Source organism: Panthera onca, chromosome B4 (assembly GCF_046562875.1).
Source record: "Panthera onca isolate mPanOnc1 chromosome B4, mPanOnc1 haplotype 2, whole genome shotgun sequence".
NCBI lineage: Eukaryota > Metazoa > Chordata > Mammalia > Carnivora > Felidae > Panthera > Panthera onca.
The window spans coordinates 36756084-36777490 of record NC_138345.1 but is presented as its reverse complement, the minus strand read 5'-3'; the positions used below and the strand labels follow the sequence as shown (position 1 = coordinate 36777490).

The following is a 21407-nucleotide window of genomic DNA, read 5'->3' as shown; positions in this document are numbered from 1 at the left end:
GAGCTAAAATGAACGAAGAATATAGTGAGAGAAAATAAAATACTGGTATTATTTTTATGGACCCATCTGTCAGGAGCTAAAAATCTCTGAGCTTAGTGTGTCCATTGTATCCTGAGTTTTTTCTGCTACCTCTATTTATGCCACGTGATGTTTTATATGAATTATAGAGGGAACAATTCTTTACTTAATAATTGAAATGACAGAGAAAGAGAAAGTACTATTAGGGATATTATAGTAATGAGTAACAGAAATATCTTGTTAATTAGAAGTTGATAGGCATTAAAAAGAAAACCCAGCAAGTAAGTGTCTGTAGTAAAATATACACACTAAACAGTTTAACCTTTAAATCTACATGCCATTGTACACAGTATGGTTATATTCAACTTAAAGTTGTACCTGTTCTCAGAGTAAAGCTAACGTTACACAAGTAGGAGCAGTCTTGTGGGCAAGGGTGGCTTTAGTTCAAGTTAATTAAGTTACTTTCAATGAATTTAGTTGTTTGTTGTTGAAAAAACATGTTGATAAGGCGTGATTGTCAAGGGTCTTGGGTACAATGCAGTGTGTACTCTAGTTACCCCCACTGAATTTATATTTTAAAATGTTCATAGTTTGTTAGCTTCATGAAACCTAGCAACCCTTGTTGCTAAAACCAAATTTTTGTAAACCTGAAAGTGTACTTTTTTGAGAAAATATTGAAGAATAGTGTAACTATTTTACATATCCGATGAAATGGAGCTCATCCCGGTAACCTGTGGGCCTTTCCTAGGAAACTCGCGCTAAGGAATCTTGTCAAGTTGCTTTCAAACTACTCATATTCCAAATGCGGTGCTTGGCTAGCAAGTGTGCTTCTGAGTTCGCTCTATAGTGGGCGCTGGTGAGAGGCAGGAGCCTGCGGAGAGGCAGGAGCCTGTGTACGCTATGTTGCGGTTGCGTACGTTTAAGATCCTCCCGCTTTCACCCGGTGGGCTAAGACTCTTAATTGCCATCTGACGGGTCTGGCTTTTCCCACTCTGTCTGGTGCCCCCTGGTGCTCATCACCTGTACAATCTTGAGTAGTTGCTAGGAGCAAAGGGGTCCAGAGAGCCTAAGGATGCTTTCAAGGAAAGCATTCCATTACTGTGAACTACATAGATCCAGATTTCCTCTATGTCCAAAGCCGCGGAATAAGTTACACATGTACATTCGTGCACCTCTAGAAAAAGGGTATGTTGTTTTACTAAGCCTCCAAGCAAACGAAAGATGGAAATTAAGCTCAACCGACTACATAGGCAAAAGTCAACTCAGCTCTCCCAAGTTTGTGGTAAAAGACGCAAAGATCTGTATCTTTTCTCGGATTCTCCCCTCCACCGCACCGTTAGTATTTTTCTGGCAAAGCAAAGGATTCGCTATGAATCCTGGCTTTCAGGAGAGCAGCCCGTCTTTGAGAATCAGAATATCTGTCTTGGAGCTGGAACTGAGAATGTGGCCTTAATGGCTATGGAAGGGAAGAGGATAAGAGGTAATACTCCCCGTCTCCTTCCCCAACGCATTTAACCAATATTAATCCCATGCACAATCTTCACAAAGTTTCTTTGACCCCACAGAGGGAGTCTTCAGCCCCTCCGGCTTTCTGAGCTCAGGTTCTAGTTCTCTTTGCTTTGCTTTCCTCCTCCATCCCCACACCCCTACAGTCAACGCTACTGCGGCTCTCTCCATTAAAGATGAACAACAGATCATCCTTCATTGCATGGCAACCTCTTAGCTCTCTCTCGCCTCAACGGAGCATGATGGAAGTCTCTCCTCTCGTCCTGCCTCCCTCTTCATTTTTTTCTTCCTTCCCCTTCCCCGCAAATTAAACCCTAAATAATGATTTTCCTAGCTAGCGTTGACTTAAGGATGGGGTTTAGCGACCCACCGAGACGCTCCCATCAGCCTTCCAGAAGGGGCGGTTTCCAAAGAAAACTACAACTCCCATGAGGCATCAGGGTAAAGCAACCACAGAGCATCACGGGAGTCGTAGGCTCCCTCGTCCTCAGTCCCTTTCATCCTTCTAATGCCAAAACTACAAGTCCCAGGGAGCCTCGGTACTAGCACGCCTGCGCGAGAGCCCCGAGAGCAGGGTGGGGGTGGGGCGCCCCGGGCGGCGGGGGGCGGGGTCCGAGCGGGCTGTGTGGAGGCTTCAGACGCCCGGCGCCATTTAGCGCGGAGAGTTTCCCCAGCGGACGCGGCTCTTCACACTCGGCCACTCTGCGCCCCCATCTTCGGTGACAGAAGGCGCCCGGTGGGGGTGACTACTCTTTCCTCTCCCTAACCCCCTTCACCCAGTCCTCTCGGTCTCCTCTACTCTCGGCCCAGAGAAGCAGCGGAGCTCGGGCCCCGCGGTGAGCGGCCCTCCCCTCCCCACCGTTCCCTCCCTCCGTCAGCCCCCGGCACCGGCCCGGGAGGAGACGAGGGTTTGCCAGGCCCGGGGCGGGCGGGGAGGCCTCGGGGAAGGGGGGGCCCGCTCCTCAGGCACCGAGGCTTCGAGGCGTCGGCCCTTCCCGTCCGGTTGATGGGCGCCCTGTGAGACTGGTCCCCCTAGCTGGGGGCGCGTGTGGGAGGAGGCGACCGATTGACCGGGAGCCCCCGGCCGGCCCTCCCTCGCCTTCCTCTGCCCCTCCCACTCTCTTCGGCTGTGGGGCTGCCACCGCTCGGGAGTCCGCGCCCGTCCGTTCCTCGCGTTGCCGCCGCCCCCGGGGCCTAGCCCGCCCAGCTCGGGAAGCGGCGGCGGCGGCGGGGAGCTGGAGCCGCCGCCGCATCCGCCGCATCCGCTTCGACTTGGTGCCGGCCCCTTGCCCTGCCCCTCATGACTGCGGCGCCTCCGCTGCTCCAGCCTTCCCGGCCATCTCTCGCCGCAGGATGGATGCGGACCGTGAGGCGCTAACCCCCGTGGCTCAGCTCCTCGATCGCCCTCCGACGAGCCCGCCTCGTGAGCCGTATCAGCCGCCGCAACTGGGCCCAGGGGCCCGCGTCTCCTTCGGGGCGGCTCGTCAGTGCTGAGTGAGGAGTCGGCCGTCCAGGTGGATCCGAACCCGCCGGCGGCGGGAGCAGTCGCAGCGGACCCGCACACCGCCGCCGCTCCTCGGGCTCGGCCCCTCGCCTTCTCTTCCTTCACGAGTTCGAGCCCGCTCGCCTCGCTCCAGCGGACCGACCATGTCTGGCGGCGCCTCAGAGAAGCAGAGCAGCACTCCGAGCTCCTTGTTCCTCTCGCCGCCGGCGCCTTCCCCCAAGAATGGCTCCAGCTCCGATTCCTCGGTGGGGGAGAAACTGGGCAGCGCGGGGCCCGACGCCGGAACTGGCCGGACAGAGGAGTACCGGCGTCGCCGCCACACTATGGACAAGGACAGCCGTGGCGCGGCCGCCACCACTACCACCACTGAGCACCGCTTCTTCCGCCGCAGCGTCATCTGCGACTCCAACGCCACTGCGCTGGAACTGCCCGGCCTTCCCCTTTCTCTCCCCCAGCCCGCCGTCTCCACGGCGGCTCCGCAGAGCACCCCGCCGGAGCCCCACCGCGAGGAGACCTTGACCGCCACCGCCGCTGCCCAGGTAGCTCAGCTGCCTCCCGCCGCTGCCGCCCCCGGGGAGCCAGCCGGCGCGGGCGCTGTAGCCGCGACCGCCCCCAGCAGTACCGGCAGAGACCGCCAAGTTTCCCAGCCCAACCATGTGGGGAGCAAAGAGGAGCCTCCGTCGGCCAGAAGTGGCAGCGGCGGCGGCGGCGGCGGCAGCGCCAAGGAACCACAGGAGGAACGGAGCCAGCAACAGGATGACATCGAAGAGCTGGAGACCAAGGCCGTGGGAATGTCCAACGATGGCCGCTTTCTCAAATTCGACATCGAGATTGGCCGAGGCTCCTTTAAGACCGTCTACAAAGGTCTCGACACTGAAACTACTGTGGAGGTCGCCTGGTGTGAACTGCAGGTATAGCCCCACTTCTTTATCTTTCGGTGGTTTGGATCTAAATTTGGCTTGGTTAAGCCAGTTTATCGAATTCATCCTTTACAAGTCATTATCTAACTGTTCGCTCGGGGGCTGGGGGCGGGACGGGGCGGGGCGAGGAGTACCAACTTTGCAAGAGATAGAAACTAGAATTTGTGCATGTACCTAGGGTACCCGACGTAGGGTAAGAATTATTGGTAGCCAAAGAGATTTGATACTGGAGAGGGAGTGATGAAAATCATCTGAGTACAAATGCATTACCTACTTGTTATTGTTTTAGTGTCTGGCAGGAAACTCGGAATTAGTGGGAAAGTTTCTGAATTAGGAAAGTACAGAGTCTTCTTGCCTTGTGCATTTCCATCTCATCAGAGGCTCTGCACTGTTGAGCTCCTGGTGTGTTACATGCGCGTTTCCATCCCTGACATCAGGCTGTACTTTTAAAATAAGAACGACCTTGTTCACGAATGACCTTACTTTGGATATATCCTAGTTGGTGATTGCACAGGCATTTAGTATAAACTATATAAAAAAGATTTTCTTCTGAATAAATGCCTCGGGACTAGAAAGGTACAGTAAGTGTTTGATATTGTTCCACCGAATGAAGCTTAAGCCTTTTGGTAGCTGGCAGTTATCTGACAGTGTTAATTAAAACTAGTATGTCTTCAGTCCGTTCTCTATACAGTGAACAGTACAAGAACCCATGTACAATTATAGAAGTGCTTTTAGAGTTGTAATGTCACTATTGTTATTTTAAACTTGTTATGAAAGGTTTTTAAGCCAAACTTTTACGAGAGTCTAAAGGACTCACGGTGCTTTGCTTTTAACCTCTCAGAGAGGTTTTCATGGGGTAAATCATGGTGTGTCATTCTGGTTGACAGATATATTCTAGGTTTAAATAGCTAGGTTTGGGTAACTTGTTGCTTGACCTACAGCAGCTTGCTTGAATGTTCTCCTCGTCCGGAAGTGAACATAGGTTATTGGAAGAAGCAGAGTTCCACTGAGTGAAAAAGTTAGATACATTATACACGAAAATGCCTGTTATCCATATTCTTCTTGTCAAAAAAATGGACCAAAATAGGATATGAAAATAACAATAATCTAGAAGTTTATTTTATCCATTAACTAATATGTTAATACTTAACCCTTTGAATGTCACTTTCCAAATGACCAAGGCCATATCAAATGTGAAGGGAAGTTAACATGTGGAAGGAGGTGAACTTAAAAACTGACAACTTCTTTAGGAACATAATAATTTCTTAAGTTTTACATAAATGGTGTAGAACTTCTAAGGCATTGTGAAATAAAAGGAACTCAGTTTTATGGTGATTTGTATTGGAAAGGGTGCAGCTTTAAAAAAAAATCTTGTCAAACTATGACTTTATTCCTGTTGATCATCCTCAGAAACTTAAGTCTGATTCCTTTTGGTTTACAGGCAAAAATTCCGTTTATTCTCTACATACAGACACTTTTCTCTTGTACAAGGGGTGCCTATTACTGTTGATCCTGGATTTTATTCTTCTGTTATGGTTTTATATTTGAATAGGTACCTTTTGGATACATATTTTTTTTAATTAGTTACCTTACTTTCTTAAGACTGGACCCAAGTAAACGTTGATCACTTTATGGACTAATTTTGTTAGTTTCAATTATTTAACCTTCAAGACTTCTCAGAATATAATTGTGTTTTCCTTAATCAATGGTAATCTTTTGATAGTTTATCTTGGAACTAATGATACAGTGGAAAAAAACTCAATTTGCCTAATGTCATAATTTGTCCTCTCAGTTTTTCTTTGAACTCATGGCTTTTTGGATTTTTGTTCTCTGTCTAGACATGGGCATGGTCAAATTAAAGAATATCTGATATCCTTATATATAATATCACCATCTTATTTTTAAATCAGTTAAGGATTTGGCTGCAGAACCAAATCCTAGTTCACTGAGTGGTACCCTGGTTTAGAAACTTCCTTATGTCATTTGACTCTGTTTATGCAATTTTTCATTTTGTTTTTTAAAATATGATTTTTCTAGCCCCAGGATGTTTTATACAGTATTTTTGGTTTTTTGATCAGTACATTTACCTAATAACTTATTCATTAGGTTAGTTTTGAGTTTTCGTTTTTGGATACAAGTTAAAGCATTATTACTAAATGCTAAATTAGTAATAATGCATTACTAAATTACTAAAGCATTGGGAAGAAAGGAAAGCCTTTTTCACTAAATGTATACTTCTAACGTACATATTTTTCTGGAGGAAGACAGAAATTCTGTATTCAGTTGTTAAATAGTGTATTAAAATTGGAAGAAATCTTAGGTTATTCTGCCCAGCTACTTATTTGATAAATAGCCTGAAATCATGGAGCAGGTAGATGACTTGCATAGATTGGTAAAGAATAAAATTTAAACTGGTTAGGATCTAATGATTTGGGAAATGTTAAAGCTTTTGTAGTTTAGTAGGTGGCTAATTAGTACATCTCAAATGAAGCAGTTGTATTTTGGTGTGGAAGTTGCTGTCAGATTTGGTTTAGAGTATTGATTTTATCAATTTAAATGTACAAATAGGCTTTTTAGGATAGAGAATGGGTGAATGTGGTATATAAATCAAACTTGTTTCTGTCAAGCTAATTTTAAGAGTCACAGTATGCAAGTATCAATTCCTAATAAATAATACTAGGTAATACTTTGATACCACAGGATCTTAGCTGATAACTGATCTTTTAAGCTGCAGATTTCTTTACTTGATTTTATTAGGCAAATAACATGCCTTAATTTTAGTACTCTGTTGCCTTGGTCAGAAAATGTTATTGCCCAACTTTGCAGAGTTTATTGCTTTTCTGTAGAGACATCTTGGTTTTTTTAAGAAATGTAGCATAACTTTTTTAAAGAAAATGTATTTATACATAGATTTGTGAATGATTTTGGTTACTTTAAGTACTTTTCTCCCCAAATTGCTTCTAAATAGAGTTCGCTTGGTAACTTGATATATTCACTTTATATTCTGATAAGATTGTTTCCAGATCTACTTGGAAGGGGAGGTCAAATCATAAATCTTGGTTAAGCTCCAGTGTACTTAGTGCTGGCTTTATCTGGCTTTTTTTTTTTTTTTTTTTTTTTTTGGTAAATTAAGGCTTATGTCTCATCATGAGTATCATGAGTATGTGATGAGGTTTTTTTGGACTTAATTTTCTTTTTTTTTTTTTAAGCTGAAGTATAGTTGATACAGGTGTTATTAATGTTTTATGAAAAGTTTAGCAATGCTGCAGAAATGTGATGTGGTTTGTGATTAAGAAACCATAACTTATTTCTTTGCTTTAGTTCTTAAAATAACCTATTGAACTGAATCTTCCACTTGAATATTGATTTTTTTTTTTTTTTTTTGCCCTTTTTTACATTTGTGCCAAATTCCGTGTTTTTCAGGATGAGAATCTGCAGTAATTTTCAGTCCCAGGAACAAGATTTCAGGGAATAGTCTTTGGAGTTTTGTTTGTTTTAAAGCCTCAGAGTAACTGATGAGTATAAACAAAATTGAGATAACACAAATGTAGCTGTTATGCAAATTAAGGAATGATTGGTAACTTGTTTGAAGTAATCCTTTTTCCCTTCTAATAATACAGAATAGAATTAAAGACAAGATAATTTTGTTAGGTAAGATACGCTTTAAAATGTATGTAAATTTATTGCTGTAGGAAGTAACCTTTGTGGTACAGGTGTTGAGAATTATATTTAGGTTGACTTTTCAGTGATATTTCTTACTTAATCTTTGGGGTTTGAATGTTTTCCTTTTCTGTTATTTACCTTTTTTCTCATCTTAAGTATCACAGTTGTTCCTAGTGGAAGATTGTTTTTGTCAAAAACAAATGGGGACTGGGGCGCCTGGATGGCTCAGTCAGTTAAGCAGCTGACTTTGGCTCAGGTCATGATCTCACAGCTTGTGAGTTCGAGCCCCCACATGGGGCTCTGTGCTGCCAGCTCGGAGCCTGGAGCCTGCTTCGAATTCTGTGTGTCTGTCTCTCTCTCTCTCTGCCCTTCCCCTGCTCACACTCTGTCTGTCTCTCTCTCAAAATAAATAAACATTAAAAAAACAAACAAACAGATGGGGACTCTATTATTATCTGGTGGTTGAGTTCATTTCTTGACATTCAGGTTTTAGTGCATGATCCTGGTCATTTGAAAGTCATTCTACTTAATCTCTTTGGAAACATTCAACTAAAACTGGGCTCTCATTTTCAGAAATCATTCTAAAGCTGTTATTTGGGTTTTCTAATATAGATTTAAGATTTTTTAAATGAAGCTGTAAAAGTAGCAAGAGTAGTTATGCTCAAATTATAATTTCTGAAAATGTTAGTATAACATGAAAAAATTCATTAATAGTTATTAGGTTTTGCTGTATCAGTTCTTTATTTTTAGCATCTTGCATTTTATTTGAGTTTTTTTTTTTTTTAAGTTTATTTATTTTGAGAGAGAGAGTGTGTGAGCAGGGGAGGGGCAGAGAAAGGGAATTCCAAGCATGCTTCTGCACTGCCTGCTCAGAACCCCATGCAGGGCTCAATCTCACGAACTGAGGTCCATCATGACCTGAGCCAAAATCACAAGTCAGACGCTTAACTGACAGAGCCACCCAGGTGCCCCTATTTGAGGATTTTTTTTGGTTTTCTTTTCTTTTTTTTCCTTTTTTTAACAGGACCACTGTAGTGGGCAGAAATATGTGAGACTTAGCATGCACCGCCTGAATTTAGATTTGAAGAGGGCATTATTTTTCTGCAGTATAATATAGTAAATAAGAACTGCCTGGAAAAAAAAAAAAAACTGCTTGAATTCAAATCCTGACTCAGCTAATGATTGTGTCACCTTGGGCAACTTTGGGCCAATTTCCTATCGATAAAATGGAGTGTAATAAGAGTACCTACTTTATAGAGTTGTTGTGACAATTAAATGAATTAATATAAATGTAAAACATTTGTGGGAGGACCTGGCACATAAGTATTAACTGTGATGATACAGCATCTCTTTACGCTTTTTGAGGATATCCGTGAACATTTTGTTTGATTTGAAAAATCATGTAGCAAAACTCTTTACTGTTGGCTGTCACTCTTACAGGGGGAACTTTGGGGTTGAACATGTTGTTATCAGTGCTTTGAAATTCTTTAGCTTTACCTGTCTTCTGCCTTACTTTGTAATTTCATGACCTGTCACTTTCTCAAATGCCAGCCTTTCTGAATTACTGCCCTCCAGAATTTGCTAAGATCTTTTTCCTTTTGGGATCATTCTTACAGTATTCTTCAGATTGATTAGAAGTTGTTTATATTCTTTGTTTACTTCACTAGTCATTGAGCTCTTTGAAGGTATAAGTTCATTCTCAATATACTTTAGTAAATACTATATTCTTTTCTAAGTTAAAAATAGTTGTAGATCTCAGGGATGTTTTCTCCATACTTTCCTCTCTTTGGTCCACAGCTCATTCTCTAATCTTGTATTTGGAGAGTTTACTGTAGTATAATACAATACCATATAATGGAAAAGACTTCGAAGGCAGAACATTTGGGTTCTATGTTATTCAGTTATCTGACCTGAGTAAGGAACTTAATCTGTAATGCTGACTTATTAGTAACATGATTTAACTGGATTGTTGAAGATAACTGGAAAACTATGTGAAGGTGCTTGAAAACTGTAAAGTGTTACAGACAATAAAAGGATGATGGTGCTTTAAAAAATCCAATTTGAAAGGCCATAAGTTATTGCTTATTACAAATTGGTTGAATATTTTAAACTTCTTAGTTAAAGTTGGGTTTTAAGAACTTTTTGGCTCTTACTTTAGGAATTGTATTAAATCTTAAGACAGGGGAGCAGCTTTTCAGACTGAAGAGAAATTGCCAGAAGCTCTTCTTTTTTTTTTTTTTATTTTATTTTATTTTATTTTATTTTATTTTATTTTATTTTATTTTATTTTTAACGTTTATTTATTTTTGGGACAGAGAGACATAGAGAGAGACAGAGCATGAACGGGGGAGGGGCAGAGAGAGAGGGAGACACAGAATCAGAAGCAGGCTCCAGGCTCTGAGCTGCCAGCACAGAGCCTGACGCGGGGCTTGAACCTACAGACCGTGAGATCATGACCTGAGCTGAAGTCAGCTACTTAACTGACTGAGCCACCCAGGTGCCCCAAGAATTTACTTGTTGGTATTGCGACTTGAATCTTAGCATTTCAAGATAGACATATTAAGTGTGCTATACTAAATGAATGTGTTTAATGATTTTTGGAAAAGAATCCTCAGTTAAGCTGTTTGTCATCACAAGCAAATAATACAGTTTCTCTATGAATTTAAGCTTTCTTAAGAAATCTGCGGTCCATGAGTTCGAGCCCCATGTTGGGCTTTGTGCTGACAGCCTCAGAGCCTGTAGCCTGCTTCGGATTCTGTTGTCTCCATCTCTCTCTGCTCCTCCCCCACTTGCACTCTGTCTCTCTCTCAAAAATAAACATTAAAAAAATAATAATTTAAGAAAGAGTGTTTAGAAATCTACTTGATATAATCATCATATTCAGGTTAGTTAAGAAGAGCCACACTAATTATTTCTGTAGAAATAATTGCCTTTTATGTAGCCAAAGTTCAGCTTCTCAGAGACAGATGTCTTTTTTTGTCAGTATGTGCATGGTGGATGGTCTTATGTTAATCAAACACAAACTAATATATAAACCAAACAGTGAGAGGTAAAACTAATTAGTAAATCAAATCATTATTAATATGTACATTTTCTCTTAATAGAAGTAAAAGTTTCTTTGGAATAATGACAAGATCATCTTAATGGCTAATAGTTTTGAGCTAAATAACCTGGTATATCTTTGTGGATACTCTCCTTACTTGGACTGGTAGGTCATTGTGGATTAAGGTCACTTTGAGAAATGCAATAGATCATCTCTTTAACATGCTGAAGAATTTCTAGATATCATTATTATATTTATATTTACATGCTCTTTGAATGCTTCACACACCTCTCCCACACAAATACTCAGGTATAGGCAGTGGAGAGTAACTAAAGAATTTTAAGCAAAGAAGTTAGGTAGATTTGCCTAGTGGTAATTGTGGAGAGTGGACTTAAGGAGTACAAAGGATATGTAGAGTTTAGTTAGGGGTATGAGCATGAGATTTCTATGGCCTGAATGAGGGCGGAAGTAGAGGAGTATAATCTTTAAATATTTAGGAGATAAAATATCTAGGATTTAGTGATGAATTGGCAATTTGGAGGAAAAATGAAGGAGATAAAAGGGTAGGGATAGATGATTGTGCTGTCAGGTGAGGGAGGGAATAAGAAAGAATTACGGGTTTTGTTCTTGGGGGGAGGGGAAAGCCTGTGGAGATATATATTCAATTTGACATGTTAAGTCTGAGGTACTTGTGAAACCTCCGTGAAGAAGTTCAGTAGGCATTTGGATATATTATTGAAGCTCAAAGCATAGGTCCAGGATATAACTGTAGATTCCCAAATGTCTGTGTTAGTCATAGCTGAAATAATGCAAGTAAATGAATTCATCTAAGGAGGGGATATATATATATTATATATATATATATATATATACACACACACACACACATACATAGAGAGAGAGAGAGGGAGGGAGGGAGGGAGGGAGAGAGGACAAGACAGAGGAGAATAATTTTCCCAGGGCAAAATGGGTGGGCAAAGGAAAGAAAGAACCCAGGGGTTAGACTAAATAGAAGAATGGCAATATCAAGGGAATAACATTTAATTTTTTTTTTTTAACGTTTATTTATTTTTGAGACAGAGACAGAGCGTGAACAGGGGAGGGGCAGAGAGAGAGGGAGACACAGAATCTGAAACAGGCTCCAGGCTCTGAGCTGTCAGCACAGAGCCTGACGCGGGACTCGAACTCACAGACCTGAGATCATGTTCTTTATGCCATCTAATATGGGATATACCCATATTCCCATATCCCCAGGTATAATACGGCGAGATCATGACCTGAGCCGAAGTCGGACGCTCAACCGACTGAGCCACCCAGGCGCCCCTCAAGGGAATAACATTTAAAAAAAGTTTTTTAATGTTTATTTATTTTTGAGAGAGAGACAGAGCATGAGTGAGGGAGGGGCAGAAAGAGAGGGAGACAGAATCTGATGCAGGCTCCAGGCCCTGAGCTGTCAGCCCAGAGCCTGACGTGGGGCTGGAACTCACGAACCACGAGATCATGACCTGGGCTGGGTTGAAGTCGGACACTTAACCAACAGCCACCCATATACCCCTATCAAGGTAATAACATTTTAAGAAAGGAATATAGCAGAGAAGTTCAATTTGCATAGTAGTAATTTTGGAGAATATATTTTAGAAGGACTAAAAAAGAATTGTAGAGATTAGTTAGGCTTTTGAAATCGTTTATTGCATTTGACTGTTAAGTCATTAACAACAAAATTTGCAATTATCTAAGAGAGAAGTGAGTAGGGGTAGATATAACACTGGTAACATCCTAGATTTATGTACTGTTCACTAGCCTCCTATGGTTATTTAACTTAATTAAAATGAAATAAGTTTTAAAAACTGTGTGTTTCAGTTGCACTAGCCACATTTCAAGTGCTCAGAAGCCATGCGTGCCTCCCATATTAGATGGCATAAAGAACATTTCCATCATTGTGGGAAGTTCTTTTGGAATGTGCTGTATGTAGATCTGGGTTGAATTGTGTGTGGGTTTTTTTTTTGTTTTTAATAGCTTGATTGAGGTATAATTTATATACTATAAAGAATATACAGTGTGGTGCTTTTATAACTTAAGTTACATATTTTTAAAATGTGTTCTGTATTAATAAAGTAAAAATAGCCATCCTTTTTTTGAAAAGATGTACAAAGGATGCTATCACAAACAACACATATACATGCAGAATTAACAAAGATAAACATTATGTCACATTTGCTCCAGATATTTGGTGATCCTACAGTTTCAGAATAGGAAATTTGCAGTGGATTTAAGGGAATGGCTGAGGAAGGTTAAGAACTAGAGACAGTAGGAAGACTAGGCCATTTCTTTAGACAAGTATGAATGAGTACGGGGCAAGAAAGATTGGCTAAGTAGAAGGCATGATCAAGGATGAGATGGATAGATAAGCAAGGAAAGGTCTTCAAAAGTTAAAGCATTGAAATACAGTATTTTGTCTGTTTTCTCTGCCTCAGTATCTCTTTTTTGTCTGCTTATTCTGCCTTAGTATCCATCCTAAGGGTCTGTCCTAAGCTAATTAGTTGTTTTAGTTTTGGTTATTCTTTGTGGATAGTTACATTTAATCTAAGTAAGTTTTCATACACCATGCAATTTATCAACTGGTATCCAGAATATTCACTTATGCATTGAGAATAATGTCCTGGTTAAACAAAGTTTGCTTCTTTCCTATAATCTCTGGCTTGCATGTTATATTTATTTACATAATAGTGTGGTGATACATACTTTATAAGTGAGCCATCTCTCTGAAATGACCATCTTTGTGTGTCTCTTGAGGAAACAGCCATATTTCAAATAAATTTTTATTGCAAGAAATATCCTGAATTACTCTACTGTTTCTAGGTTGTGGTAAAAATGGACCATTCTACAACAAAAACCCTAAATACTGCATAACTTCCTAAGGCCTTTTTTGCAAAGTGTTCCTTGTTAATTAATCTAGAAATATATTGATAATTACTAATAGCTAGCTAGTAAGAGCTCTTTTTTGTGACAGGCACAGTACCATGCCCATAATTGTTAAAGATTTATCATTTTCACAATAGTACAAGGAAGATACTTTCTTTTTTGTTTATTTTTGAGAGAGCCGAGCACAAGCGGGGGAGGGACAGGCAGACTCTCTCTCTCTCCCTCTCTCCCTCTCTCCCTCTCTCCCTCTCACCCTCTCACCCTCTCACCCTCTCCCTCTCCCCCCTCCCTCCCCCCTCTCTCCCCCCTCTCTCTCTCCCTCCCTCCCTCCCTCTCTCCCTCCCTCCCTCCCTTCCTCCCTCCCTCCCTCCCTCTCTCCCTCCCTCTCTCCCTCCCTCCCTCCCTCCCTCCCTCTCTCCCTCCCTTCCTCTCTCCCTCCCTTCCTCTCTCCTTCTCTCCCTCCCTTCCTCCCTTCCTCTCTCCCTCCCTTCCTCCCTTCCTCTCTTCCTCTCTCCCTCCCTTCCTCTCTCCCTCCCTTCCTCTCTCCCTCCCTTCCTCTCTCCCTCCCTTCTTCTCTCCCTCCCTTCCTCTCTCCCTCCCTCTCTCCAAAGCAGGCTCCAGGCTCCCGGCTCCCAGCTGTCAGCACAGAGCCCAGTGTGGGCCTTGAACCCACAAACCGCGAGATCATGACCTGAGCTGAAGTTGGATGCTTAACCGACTGAGCCACCCAGGCACCCCAAGGAAAATATATTCTTAATTTTATATTTGAGGAAACTAACTCAGGTTTAATAACTTAAGATCATGGCATACCTTGTTTTTTCCCAACTGCAGAATACTTCAGTTAAACAGGATGGGGAGGTTGAATCCTAGTGGAATTCTAAGTCTTTTTGCTCTATTTAGCAATTATAATTCATTGTTGAGCATCTTACACCTTTTATATATACTTTCACTTCATGAAATAAATCTCTACTTAAATGGCCTTTTAGCCAGTATACACATGTAGCTCTATAAGGAGGGAGATGGCAGGATTTTTTAAAATTAACTTTTGGGTGTGTTCAGAGTTTTTTAGATGCTATTTACATTCATTGGTTATCACAGGATGTTCTGTTTAGACTTAAGTATTTAAGGTGAAGCAGTATTGTTTCTAAGGGTCTATGTGTATTAAATTTCTATCTAATAGAGACAAATTGAATGGCTATAGTATTGTTAGGATTTTTGTCAATGGTCTTTAGCAACTTCTATGTATAAAGATTGTTCATTTTCAAGTTTTACATTGTTAGTAAAAATTAAACTTCTAAATTTCCAAAATTGTTAGGTATCAATGCTATTTTTACTCAACCAGGAAAGCAGAATTAAGGATATTGGAGTACTTAATGAACAGATCAACATGTTAATTGCTATTGTATAATTTCCATAGGACTTAGTTTTATTTACTTTGAAGATTGACATTATAGTTTGTTAGTTTAGTTCTTGATACTGATAGTATGAATTGACTTTTTCCCCCTTGATTTTTTTTTAATCTTGTTATCTTTTTTCCCTTCTCTTCACTGTTTACTTTGACATATTACATATACTGTTGATAAGGATTTGACTCTCTTTTTGTATGAACTCCAAATAGAAATCTCATTTAAATTACATAATTATGTTTTGAAATCCTCTGGAATGAATAATTTATTCAGCATTGTTAGGGGAATAAGATGTTACCTCACCTCCAGTAAGATTTACAGATAATGAGATTTTCTTCTTGAAAATATCAAGACTTTGTATTAACAATTTAATAAAATTCTTAAAGTGTATCAGTTATTATTTGCCTATGTACCCACTAGCACAGACTGATATATCATCCCATAGGCCTGGATTCCTGGATGTTCTTTAGACTAAAATGGTACTTTGAAGTCAGACAATTACCCTGTTATATACCAGGGGTAATCCATACTTGGGCACAGAAGTATGTGCAAACCACGTAAGCGTATCTTGCCTCAAATTATGGCAGATTGTTCAAAACATTCTTTTTTTAGTTAGAGTAGCTAGGTCTGTAGAGGTTTCCAGCTTCAGCAATGTACTGTACAAATCACCCATCCCTCTTTCATCCCCAAGCAGAGGTTTAGGCTTTCATTCTCCCTTCCCTCAAGGTATGTTGTATTATTGTGTATGTTCAGGATGGGGCAAATTTTCCTGCCAGTGGACCTCATTCAGGGTCATTTAAGTCTGTCAGAATTTCTGATAGTGGTAAACTTAAAAAGGAAAGTCTTGGAGTCCCTATGTTTACCAAAAGACTTTTTTTTAGCCTTTTTTTTTTTTTTTTTTTTTTGCATACTTCTACACACTTTCTCTTAACTCAGTACTATTTAATGTTTTTTATTTTTATTTTTGAGAGAGAGAGAGACAGAGACAGAGACAGAGCGTGAACAGGGGAGGAGCAGAGAGATAGGGAGACCGAATCCGAAGCAGGCTCCAGGCTCTGAGCTGTCAGCACAGAGCCGGACGCGGGACTCGAACTCATAAACCGCGAGTTCATGACCTGAGCAGAAGTCGACTGAGTCACCCAGGTGCCCCTTAACTCAGTAGTATTTAATATTATTGGTGGGGATGCTTTTATCAAGTCAAAAATAGAGCCTGCTGTGTAACTTCTCTAGGGCAAGAGATATCTGTTTGCTTCAATTACATGATTGAAAAGGGCCACTCAAATGGTTCTTCCCAGAGCAAAGAAGGTGACTCCCAGGTGCATGGCTCTTTTCTGCCTAGACAAAAAAAGCCACCAACAATTTTTAAATGGTAGACTCTCAACTAAATATTAATTTTGCCTGACCAGGTACCCTACTACATAGAGGTGCTAGTTTAGATATTATTTTTGGTGGGCAAATTATTTGTGTTGCATTTACACCTTTGTCTCTACAGATACCGCACCCCTCTCCCACCCCCAGATATAAGTTGGGAGGGGGTCATAGTGATACTCTGCTGATAAGCATTTGTTGGCTAAAGTGTAGCTTTGATTTCTGTGATAAGAATCTTAACTATTTTCTATCCTTGCAAGGACAGATGTGAAACTTCCATATTTGCCATAAATACCACTATTACAGGCTTTCACGGGTCTTATCGACATTCTACTTTCACATTCTTTCTGTTGTTGCTTTGGGGATATGATGCAGTTTTTAACCTTAAAGGAAAATAGGTGATACAAACGGTCTTGCATTTACTTTGAAATTGTAGGAGATCTTGAGTATCTTATTTTAATGCTTTAAACATCTGTCATCCTTAACCCTCTTCACAAATAAAGATGGCTTTTTTAACAACCAGTACTTAGCTAACTTGCACAACAGGATTTTTTTTCCTTTTGTATTTATATGATAGGTACTGTAATGCCTCAAAAAACCTTTTCACTATGAAATATTTAACATAACAATTGTCCCAGATAGGCCAGAGCTGCTTTCTGTGTCCTTTTGTTGACTTGTCCCTATTGTTTTTTGGTGATATCCTTACTTTCTGTACAAGATGTTCTTTCCCCACACTGGCCCTTGGAGAAATGGAGGCAGGTTCCTTATATAAGGAACATAGAATGGAATTCAGAAAGGAGCGTCTAAGTTCAGGTGTGCTCATGGCTACTGGGGCATTGCTGTTTCCAGATTTTTTAGTGAAGAGTTAGGAAATATTTATAAGTGTACATAGTTGTTTGTCCTCTTTGTATATATGTATATATATAGAGTTGTCTGTATACATTGGAAACCATGGGTTCACAATGATAGATCTAATTCCAGTTCAACATGGAGTTCATTATGGTTTTTCCTCCAAGTATATTTTCCTTCTCCAGTAGTGAGAGACTTGTTTCTCATCATGCTAAATATATGGGCGAATTTGCATAGTCCATGTTAATGTAGAAATGGCATAATAAGGAATATATATTTGATCTTTGCCCCTGGCTCATGACAGAGCTCCTAAACCTCTTGGAATTTCCGGAATGATCTCTTGCCCTAGGTATCTTCCATTTGACTGCTCCAAGATTGTATCCTTTAGAATTAACTGGTAAGTAAACTGTTTATGAGTTCTTTGAGCTACTCAAGCAAATTATCAAACCTGAGGAGAGCATCATGGGAACGCCTGATTTATAGCATGTTGGTCAAAAGTATAGGTGGCAGCTATACTGGGACTTGCAGCTAGCATCCAAAGTGGGGGCAGTTTTGTGGGACTGAGCCCTTAATCTGTGTGGTTTGCTCTCATTTCAGGTGTTAGTGTCAGGAGTGAATTCTAGAAAATTGAAACATTTGTTGATCATGTGAAAAACCACGCATTTGGTGTCAGAAGTGTTGAGAGTAAAAATATGAGTATGAATATAATCTCTTAGCCCCTCTAGGCTTAAGTCCCCTCTGGCACCCTTCTCATTGTAGGAGAGCTGCCATCTTTTCCTCTAATACCTTCCTCTCTGGCAGCAGTATCCTTTTAAAATTAATTTACTATTTCTACTTTCACATTCTTTCTGTTGTTGCTTTGGGGATATGATGCAATTTTTAACCTTAAAGGAAAATAGGTGATACAAACGGTCTTGCATTTACTTTGAAATTGTAGGAGAAGATTACAGTAATCATCTCACTGAAACTCAGAATAATTCCCAATAAATGCAGATAACTTCTATGACTTATAATATCAAATTCAGTATTAATGTTTTCTAAGGTTTTTTTGTTGAAAATTCAGCATCCAAATTGAGATGTGCAGGTGTAAGTGACATACTGGATTTTGAAGACTTAGTAAAAAAAACAAAGTTAAAATATTCCAATTAAAAAAATCGATTAGATGTTGAAATGATCATGGTTGGATATATTGAGGAAATAAACATTAATTTCATGTTTCTTTTTACTTTTTTAAATGTAGCTTCTTGAAAATTTAACATTACATATGTAGCTCACATTGTATTTCTGTTGGCCACCTGTGATTGTGTTAAAATAAAATGCTGTGGAAGAGTTGATGCTACAGTAAATTAAATGTGCTATATATAGTCTTTTAAAAAATGTTAGCACCTTCCTTTTTGTGGTTTCTTTTATTAGCACCCTTTACAAACCATAATTCTTTTGCTATTGCTGAACAGAGAAATTTGGTTTAAGTCTTTTCTATTTGGTTTGTGATGCTTTTAATACCTGATTATTTTATGAAAATTGGCATTTAGTCTTTAAAATTTTGGGGCGGCTGGGTGGCTCAGTCAGTTAAACGTCCAACTTCAGCTGAGGTCCTGATCTCACAGTTCGTGGGTTCGAGCCCTACATCGGGCTCTGTGCTGCCAGTGCAGAGCCTGGAGCCTGCTTCTGAATCTGTGTCTCCCTCTCTCTCTGCCTCTCCCTCACTCACACTCTGTCTCTCTCAAAAATGAATAAACATTAAAATTTTTTTTTAATATTATCTTGTATTTTGTTATTTACCAGCATGTCTATATCAGAAATGGTACTTCTTATGGTCTTGTTGAGTATTTTAGTTGTTGTTAAGAATATTAGAAGTCAGTTTTTACTGCACATATCTTGAAATATTTGTAAGTATTTTTGTCTATTTCATATAAATTGCTAATGCATGTTTGGATATATACTGAATGTGTAAACTTGCTGCTTTATTTATATTCTTTAATAATTTCTGGCCATTGTGTCTCCTTAAATTTCTTAACCTATCTAGTGCCCTTATTCATATTTTAATCCTATTGAGGAAGAGGTTAAATTGATTTTTTTATATCATTTGCTTATAAAAGAGATACTATTTGTAGTTCACCTATTTGGTTATGTTAACATTTTCCAAACCAGTTAATTCTTTGGCTAGTTGGTCCTATATAATAATAAGGGTGAAAAGATTAGTGAAAATATCTCTAACTAATAAAATTAGAAAATATCTGAGATGCCAAGACAGTGCTTTTCAAAATCTAAATGGTAATTTAATAACCACAAAAGCCTACTTTCCTTTTTGTATAAGAGCCTTTTGATAGCCATTGTTTAGAGCTAAATGCTATTTGATTTTGACTCAAGTTATCTGAGTTATAACTTCATTTATTTCCACCTTAGGTTTTGTGTTTTTTTAATTCTTTCTTTTTTTTTTTTTTTTTAACGTTTATTTATTTTTGAGACAGAGACAGAGCATGAATGGGGCGGGGGGGGTGGGGGGGTGGGGGGGAGGGTCAGAGAGAGGGAGACACAGAATCTGAAACAGGCTCCAGGCTCTGAGCTGTCAGCACAGAGCCCGATGCGGGGCTCAAACTCACGGACCGTGAGATCATGACCTGAGCCGAAGTCGGCCGCTTAACCGATTGAGCCACCCAGACGCCCCTCCACCTTAGGTTTTGTAACCATCCTTAAATCACGTACAAAAAAGATTTTTAAGAAAAAATTTTATAGAAGTAATAATGCATTCTCATTATAAAAATAAGGAAATTTGACGGGCATGGCTCTCAGTCGTTTAAGCATCCAACTCTTGATTTTTGGCTCAGCTCATTATCTCATTGGTTTGTCAGATCGGGCTGCACGTGGGGTTCTGTGCTAACAGTGTGGAGTCTACTTGGGTTTCTCTGTCTCTCTCCCTCTGCCCCTCCCCTGTGTGCTCTCTCCCTCTCAAATAAATAAACATTAAAAAATTAGGAAATATGAGGGAAAAAGGAAACAAAAATGACCTGCAGTGAATCCCTTCATCCACAGATAAGTATTGTTACCATTTCTAACAGTCTAACTTCTGTGTTTGATTTTTTGTTTTTTATAAAGTGTGATCAGATTGTGTGGTGGTAGCTTGCTTATTTTACTGTGTAGCAAAAGCATTTTCTCATTTAAAAATTTGAGGTGTTTAGATCAGAACAACAAATACTGTTTGTATATTGTAATCCTAATTGGGGTATGTGTTCTCATAATGGTGATTGTTCTGTATACTTAGCATAATTTGCCTGATTTACCTCACAGGGGAAAAAAATGTGTCTTATGTTAAAAATTAGAAACTTTAGATAAAGATACATATTATTTGTACACTGTCCATTGTTTTTGAGACTTTGTACTACTACTGCATACTGCACATGCAGTTGTGACATCAGTTTCAGAACTAACATTTAGATCTTAGAGTATATAACACTTGAATTCCTTCCTCCTTGCCTATGTATTTCTTTTTAATTCTCAAGAGAAAATCAACTAGAATGTTTGGCCCACAAAGGCTAACGTTTAGTTATAACTAAATCTAGGAAATTGGTCATTGATGCATTTGATCACTCTGAACAGAAATTTAAAACTCATGGTTCCAAAGCTGATTAATATTTTCACTCTCAGCCTTTTTTCAGAGATTTGCAGAAAATTCATTCACTACCTCTGATGATCTTGGGCATGGTCAGAATATTTTAAATCAATAGTTTGCTTTTAGAACAGCATGACTCTGATGGTGAAGTTTTATGAGAGCCAAGTATTAGGGGCCTTCAATAGTACATTGAAAGTTCTTTGAGGAAGTTTAGTTTTGTATATTGACTAAACTACAGGGGGAACACCCTTAGTGTGCTTTTTTTTATTTCCTACCCACTCAAGATGACTTAAATCTTCTTCCTTTATTGAAATTTTCAGTTAAGTCCATTCTAGAGCATACCAAAATCTAGGAAATTCTTTAATTTTTTAATTTTTTTAATGTTTATTTATTTTCAAGAGAGACAGACAGAGTGTGAGTAGGGGAGGAGCAGAGAGAGGGAGGGAGACACAGGATCCAAGGCAGGCTCCAGGCTCTGAGCTGTCAGCACAGAGCTCGTGCCCGACGTGGGGCTCAAACTCACAAACCGAGATCATGACCTAAGCTGAAGTCTGATGCTTAATTGACTGAGCCCCTCAGGTGCCCCTGAAAATCTAGG

The 21407-nt window shown here is 40.0% G+C and overlaps 1 protein-coding gene across 21 annotated transcripts in view; it reads left to right on the top strand.

Moving 5' to 3' along the window:
- Window positions 1-2127: 2127 nt before the first annotated feature.
- WNK1 (WNK lysine deficient protein kinase 1) overlaps window positions 2128-21407 on the top strand; it is a 161886-nt gene continuing 142606 nt past the window's right edge. For 11 of the 21 annotated variants that reach the window (XM_060658778.3, XM_060658784.3, XM_078450197.2 and 8 more), the window contains exon 1: window positions 2128-3939. In XM_060658778.3, the coding sequence (XP_060514761.2) occupies window positions 3172-3939 (768 nt within the window). In that variant the 5' untranslated portion in view covers window positions 2128-3171. The remainder of the gene's footprint in view (window positions 3940-21407) is intronic. The other 10 variants (XM_060658794.3, XM_081796094.1, XM_081796093.1 and 7 more) reach the window with 3 other exon arrangements.